The sequence below is a fragment of the Candoia aspera genome, chromosome 5 (genome assembly GCF_035149785.1).
Source record: "Candoia aspera isolate rCanAsp1 chromosome 5, rCanAsp1.hap2, whole genome shotgun sequence".
NCBI lineage: Eukaryota > Metazoa > Chordata > Lepidosauria > Squamata > Boidae > Candoia > Candoia aspera.
In genome coordinates this window covers 40,684,246-40,691,863 of record NC_086157.1, presented here as the reverse complement: position 1 = coordinate 40,691,863, position 7,618 = coordinate 40,684,246, and the positions used below count along the sequence as shown (strand labels likewise).

Genomic DNA, 7,618 nt, shown 5'->3' with positions numbered 1-7,618 from the left:
TTGACACATTCGAAGCAGACCGCATTAATAAAGCTTAAAAATAACTATTATGTGGGGACTATCATTTCACTTTTTCACTCTGTTTGCAACCCTCCCCTTGACTCAGCTGTAGCCAATATTTAAGTTTCTATTTTAAAATATTGAACTGCGATCGGACTACCTACCTACTTTTGTAGCTTTAAAATATTCAAGCTGTCATCTTACCTCCTTTTAACTCAGTGGAACTTAACTTTTGAATATATGTATAATTTGTCACTTTTGATTCAGAAACGTAGGTTCCAGATACCTTTCGAGACATTACGATCTACCGTATCTTGTTCCAGTTACACAATGAATCAACACTGAAAGTAACGCAGGGGTAGGATTAGACCGCTGATTATTGGTACAACAGTTCTAATTACAGGATGCCTTTTAAAAATACGCTTAATCTATCTGCCTAACAATTCCAGGGATTAAATGATGCAGCGTCTCTCGGTTCCCGCGGCAATCGGGCGATGGGGAGGAAGCAGACAGTCAGCCATAGACGCAGGCATACAAATCCCGAGCACCACCGCACATGCTCAGAAAGGGATCGATCGCTCCATTGAGGCGGGCGCAGTCCTCTTCCGCTGGGTGCGGCTACCTCGTAGGGTTTTGGGTCCTGCCGATTCCGCGCCTGCCTCTGCTGGGAGAGGGGGACTGGCTCTCATCGCCGCCGACCAAGGTACAGACCGGGACCCAAGGTGGTGTTTGCGGTTCAGCGGCGCTTGGCAGCCATGTCGCTATTGTCCCTGCTAATGCCTGCCCTTTGGGTCTATTTTATCGGCTTCCGCGTAGTCCTGGAGCAGCTGTTTCGTCGCCTTCGTCCGCACTCTGTTTCCAAAACAGGTTAGTAGATTGCACGCGGAGTGGGGCGAGCAGTGGGTTCCTTAAAAACCAAAAACGCCAGTGACCCTTCTTGAACGGCGTCGCTTTGCTTATCGGCATGAGCTGGGCTTTTACTCTGTAGAGAGAAGTGTAGGCGACCCGGATTCATAAACAAGAAACCAAAAATGGCAATGAAAGCTTCCCGTTTCTTAGTGGCTGTGTTGGAAGAGTTGGGAGAAGTCCACGTCGAAAAGCTTGTCTAAAGTTACTCTCATCACGGTAAATCTAGCTAGGTGGAACATGAAAATGCTGTAATATAAGACTAATAATAAGATAAGATTCTCTTGAATCAGAAAGTAACTTCCTTGTTAGTGTAGCTAAGATTGAACCTGTGGTTTCATTTTTGATAGCAATACTTTGTTAAATTTTGCACTGAAACTTTGGAGGTAGAGTGCCAGTTATAATTTATATTTAGTCTAAGTAAGGCACACCTGAGCTGCTCTTGATCTGTACGAATGCATCTCCCTTGATGTGACTGACCTTGTTTAGACCTATGCAGACTCTGGGTGAGATCAGTAGTTTCTCTGGTCCACAATATAGCTGTGGAAAAATCTGGCTTACCTGTAAATACACCTGGTCACTCCTCTACTGAATGATCAAGCTCATCCCTATTGTTTGGGTTGTTTTTAGATTGGTGCAATATGTTCCTTGTATGCCTTTTTTTCTTCCTTAACTTCTTTTGGTTGGAACAAACCACCACACTAGGTTTGCAGGATCTTAAAACAATCTGTAGATAAATGATTCAGAGCCGTATTGCTTATGGAAAAGATATACTGGACACACATATAAGCCAGACTTTATCCTGGTCATTTATGTGAATGGATACTATACTAGATCTAGACTGGATTTTTAGATTTCATTTAAATTAGTCTATAATATGTAGAATGCAGATTTTGGTGGAATATATCACTGATGGTCTATGTCATAGTGGTATATTTATTTCACTTTAATTGAAGTGAAAAGTGTTTTGGTAGTGCATTTATGTTGCATTTAATTTAAGTATGAAATGTCTAATGTTTTAATCTCAACACATGTCTTACATAGCTATCTCAATGAAAATCTAAATATGTAAAGAAGATATATTGAGGGCAAATTTTGGTAGGGTTGTTTTGTAGTCCCTGGCACTATTTTGGTTTATGAAATTATTGAATGTCATGATTTGCCTCTTCACTGGATTTGAAAGCCAAAAGCAAAAACTGCATCCATTCAATCTGTATAGTATTTTGCTGAAGGCAAGCACCCCTGTGTTACGTAATTACCATTGCTTAATTACCCTTTACATGGAAGTTTAATAAAATACCACTGCTACTTCTCCTTCCTTTTCCATTTTTCCAAAGTGCAGCTGTTGGGCACTTAGATGGTTAACATTGCCCTTCTTGATTCCAGATTGCTGACAAGATTTCTAAGAAAGGGCAAGAACTTCTAAGGATGAGAAAGAACAACAGTAGAGCCTCTTTGTGAGGCAAGGAAGGAGGCACCTCGCCTGACGTGAGAGAGCAGCAGATACAATACCCTGTTTTCACTAATTCTACCCTAGATGTTTTAGTGCCTCTTCTCCTTGCTTAGGTTACTAGTCAGATCAGGTGGTAATGTTCAGTTTTCTCCCTCCTTCCTGAAGATGTGCTATTCTTTGCTAAAGCCTCATAGCCAGAAGGCTATAGTTTGATATGTCTAAATATTACTTACAGCTTGTTTGTTCCCCACCGGCTTGCTATGTTTCTCTAAATTCTGCCCTCATTTGTATTAAATTTCAAAGTTTGCCAGCTATTTTACTGTCTTTCTCTTGCTTTCAGGATTCTGTTCCAAGAAACACCGCTAGATATTCTGAATTACAGAACCTCTAACTATTTCTGCAACATCCTGAGATAAATTCTCATACTTTGCTTAAAAGTTATGAGAAAATATAACATGGCTCTATTATATTCATGAAAATTCTTAGCTTTGAATATCTCAACGGTAAAATAAGTTTGTTTTTTTGGTATTGATAGGGAAGATGAGGCAAGTTTTAACCTAATTTAATAGGAAGAACAAGTGAACATTGAGCCTTCCTTTTCTAATTAAAGGAAGATGAAGGGTAGTCCTTATTAACCAGTAGGGAACCAGTGGTGGGTTGTAGGGTACAAAGGATCTAATGAGCAGGGGGGCAGGAATCATGTATGTCCATATGCATTACAATACTCCATCTGAATCAAGAGTAGCATCTTACACTCATTTATTTAATATTAGAGTACAATAAATGAGTATAAGATGCTACTTGTAATCTAACTAATATTAGTTACCTGTCATGTAAACTTTGTTGGCCAAAATGCTACTAAAAGCCATTGCTGGGTGTTGGGAAATGCTGGCTTGGTTCCATTTATCAAATAGTTTATGAAGTGCCAGCTGTGGTGCTGGTTATAACTTCTAAAAAAGCAAGCTAAAAGGGCAGCAGGTGTTTCCCTCTTTTGATTCATATATTAGTGCAATGTAATTAGAAGAGGAATGTTCAGAATACTAATGGCTTCATTATTAGCTGTAAATGTGTGATTTACCAGAAGTCTTTAAAGATACCTTGACAGTGAAAGTGGATCTGTTAAGCTGGAAAAACTAAATAGTGCAATTTGTCCTTTCTTTTGAGTTATATTTTTGGACAGTGGTAAATGAATGACAAAATAAGTTGCATACTTAAAAAGTCTGGGCATTTGTGCAAAATGGTTTGCCATTTTCAGTAACAAATATTGAGTAGGGGAACTGTATAGTTTCATGTTATAAGGAAAATACGCACACATATTTACATATGTATTGCCTAACACGCGTGTTGACTTTGTATACAACAATAAGCTTTATCTTTTGAGATTCCACACATCTTTGATTTTATGAGTATGCTAGTTATTGATAGGGATATAAGCATATATGAAAGATGCACAGTTGCTAGCTGTGCAGATAATGAGCCATCCAGAACTAATGAGATCAGCATATAAACACTATAAGCAATTTGCATTATTCATTTATTTGTCAAATTTTATCACCGCCCATCACCGCCCAGTGATAAAATTTGACAAATAAATTTGCATTATACAATTTCAGAAGAATTTGTTACAGTTTAAAACAAAGGCTAAACATGACTCTTAGGAATTTCATGGGGTATGTCCATCTGGTTATCATGGAAATAGTAAAAATGGTTTCTCATTGCCTTCAAGTTGTTTTTCATCTACTCAGTCTAGCTTTACAGCTCTTGGATTTTGTAGTAGTCTCCCCTCTGAGTATAACCAGATCCAACCTGGCTTAGCTTTTTTGAGACCACCTATCATTGCTGAATGCACCCATCTCCTAGGACATTAATCTTGGGTGTAGTCCTGCAAAGCCTTTTATGGGGAGAACTGTGTGGCCATCCAAAAGTATTTTTGAAATTTCTGTGGTTCATACTTCTGGCTTACGGAATTTTAATCACCATACTTGTTCAGATGTGCATCGAATAAAGCAAGCAATTCAAAAGTACTGCTTGCTATAGAGAGCACTTTACACATTCAGACGTATTGGGACAGCTTTGTACGACTGAATTTCTGAAATTTCGAATGCATCACAAGAAATACAGCATAGCCTATATTTTCCTATAAACTGAGAAGTAACACAAGGCAGTGTTTTAAATTAGATTCTAGATGAACATTAAACAAATGGTCTTCCAAATTCTGTTCATTAAGATGCTGCTAGCTTCTAGGTTATATCTGAAAATGTTTGTGTATTCATCTAGACACCCATGCCTATGACAATTGAAATAGTCTCAAAAAGGAAGACCCCCCCCCACAAATTCTCAGTTTACCAAAAGCTTCCCTGCTCACTGGTTTGAGCAGTGCTATATGTTCAGGACCACAAATATTCATTTGTCATAGTGAGTGTTTCTTCTGGTGAGTGTGATGGGTCCATAACACACTCTTGTGCATGGTACAGGGGAAAAAGGCATTAAGCTGTTTCTGCAGTTATCTTGTATGGAAGCATTCTGAGACTTCAGCCAGGAGATCAGGTTATTGATTCTTGAAGTCACACAGTCCTGGTATGCAGAGAACTGTATCAGAGACAAGAAGGGATTTGGTAACATTTTGTTGTATCCTTAGATGCATAAGTTTGTTGTAATGACCCATTCTGCACATATTTAAATTAAACATATGTGATTGAAGCTTTGGCACTTATTCTATTTATAATACTTTAGCAATTTATATCCCATATATCTGCCCAGAAGGCAATTCATTTTGGTCAAGTCTTTTGTCGTGAAGCTTGAATGGCTCCTGCTTGCAGAACATGTAGAAGTAGTATTGTATGTATTTAGTTTCCAAAGAGAGTACAGTCCACTCAGGCATGTTCCAATATTGTTATAAATAAGGTAGGTTTTGTATATTTATAGTAGCATTAATTTTATACAGTTGACCAAACCTGTGCTTTCTCATTTTATCTGCTGCCTTTATCAGGTGCTCATTAATGAGTGAAGAATCAAAAGGTTGGGACAGTGGCTAAGAAGCGATGGAGAATAAAACTTTGGAAACTTCCCCATCAGACCTAAAGTTAGTAGCCCACCCAAGAGCAAAGAGTAAAGTGTGGAAGTACTTTGGCTTTGATACCAATGCAGAGGGATGCATATTACAGTGGAAGAAAATCTACTGCCGCATTTGCATGGCACAGATTGCATATTCAGGAAATACATCCAACCTCTCTTACCACCTTGAAAAGAATCACCCAGATGAATTTTGTGAATTTGTGAAAAGCAACACTGAGCAAATGAGGGAGGCCTTTGCAACTGCATTCTCAAAACTGAAACCAGAATCATCTCATCAGGTTGTTCAGGACAACTTAATTATTAAAACAAGTCATAGTTATGAGAATAAAAAGCATCAAGAGCTGACTTCAGCAGTGATTAGTTTAATCTGTGAAGGGTTATATCCTCCATCTATTGTCGATGAGCCCACATTCAAGAATCTCTTAAGAACAGCTGACCCCAGATATGAACTTCCTTGCAGAAAGTACTTCTGCACGAAAGGAATTCCTGAAAAATATGTTGCTGTTAGAGAGATTGTGTTAAAAGAATTGATGGATATTCCATGGTGTGGCATATCAACCGATATTTGGAGAAGTGATAACCAGAATAGATCCTATGTAACATTGTCTGTTCATTTCCTTAGTAATGGCTCTTCCAGCAGCCTGGCTATTAATTCTCGTTGTCTAAAAACATTTGAAGTGCCAGAGGAAAACACTGCAGAGACAATTACACGAGTCCTGTATGAGATATTCATTGAATGGGGAATCAATACAAAAGCTTTTGGGGCTACAACAGATTATGGGAAAGATGTAGTGAAAGCTTGCTCTCTTTTGGACATTCCAGTACAGATGCCTTGCTTGGGTCAGACTTTCAATGTGGGTATACAGCAAGCTTTTCAGCTTCCTAAATTAAGCAGTGTTCTATCTAGATGTCGAAAACTGGTGGAATATTTTCAGCAGTCTGCAGTCGCCATGTACATGTTGAGTGAGAAGCAACAGCAGCAGAATATTTTGCACTGCATGCTCGTGAGCGATCGTGTTTCCTGGTGGGGCAGCACGCTTGCCATGCTGCAACGTCTTAAAGAGCAGCAGTTTGTCATTGCTGCCGTACTTGTGGAAGATAGCAATAATCATCACCTGATGTTGGAAACTAGTGAATGGAATGCAGTTGAAGGGCTGGTGGATTTGCTTCAGCCATTCAATCAGGTAGCTGAGATGATAGCTGCTTCCAAGTACCCAAGAATAAGTATGGTGAAACCTCTTCTTCACATGCTGCTAAATACAACATTAAATATAAAAGAAAATGACTCAAAAGAAATAAGCATGGCAAAAGAGGTGATTGCCAAACAGTTATCAGCAACCTACCAGCATACTCCTGAGATAGACATGTTTCTCAATGTTGCAACTTTCTTAGACCCAAGATACAAGAAATTGCCCTTTCTTTCGGCATTTGAAAAACAGCAGGTTGAGAACAGAGTGCTGGAGGAAGCAAAAAGTATCCTGGAAAAAATAAAAGACAGTACTTTGAGACCTGAAGAAAAATTATTTGCAGTGTCAGAAGAGCCACCAGTGAAAAAAGTGGCAGTTGTCTCCATGCCACCTCCTACTAGCACTATCAATAATATGCTTGCAGAAATCTTTTGCCAGACAGGGGGTGTTGAAGATCAAGAGGAGTGGCATGCTCAGATTATAGAGGAACTGAGTAATTTCAAGTCACAGAAAGTCCTGGGGCTCAGTGAAGATCCACTCAAGTGGTGGTCCGATAGGCTTGCTTTATTTCCTGTTTTACCAAAGGTGCTTCAGAAATACTGGTGCATTGTAGCTACAAGGGTCTTCCCTGAACGTCTTTTTAGTTCTTCGGCCAATGTTGTTAGTGCTAAAAGAAATCGGCTAGCCCCAGCTCATGTAGACGAGCAAGTTTTTTTGTATGAGAACACTCGCAGTGGATCTGAAGCTGAACCTGATGAAGAGGATGAAGGGGAATGGGGATTGGAACAGGAGCACATGATTAATTCAAGTGACACAGCAAACGGGAATGGCAGTTTTTTTTAATGTGTGTGACTGGCTTCATATAGAAACAACGCACATTCAGACAAAGGCTGCTGTTCTTGAATTACCAAAAGAAAAATTATTATTTTTAAAAACGTATATATTGAACAGCTTCACCATAGGCAGGTTTTATATGTGGAATATATGTGTCTAAATG

The 7,618-nt window shown here is 39.1% G+C and overlaps 1 protein-coding gene across 2 annotated transcripts in view; it reads left to right on the top strand.

Moving 5' to 3' along the window:
- Positions 1-759: 759 nt before the first annotated feature.
- Positions 760-7,618, top strand: part of ZBED1 (zinc finger BED-type containing 1) — a 124,605-nt gene continuing 117,746 nt past the window's right edge. Inside the window, exons 1-2 of one of the 2 annotated variants that reach the window (XM_063305042.1) lie at positions 760-867; positions 5,349-7,468. In XM_063305042.1, coding sequence (XP_063161112.1) covers positions 5,401-7,464 — 2,064 coding nt within the window. In that variant the 5' untranslated portion in view covers positions 760-867; positions 5,349-5,400 and the 3' untranslated portion in view covers positions 7,465-7,468. Of the gene's footprint in view, positions 868-5,348; positions 7,469-7,618 lie in introns of those variants that run through there. The other variant, XM_063305044.1, reaches the window with a different exon arrangement.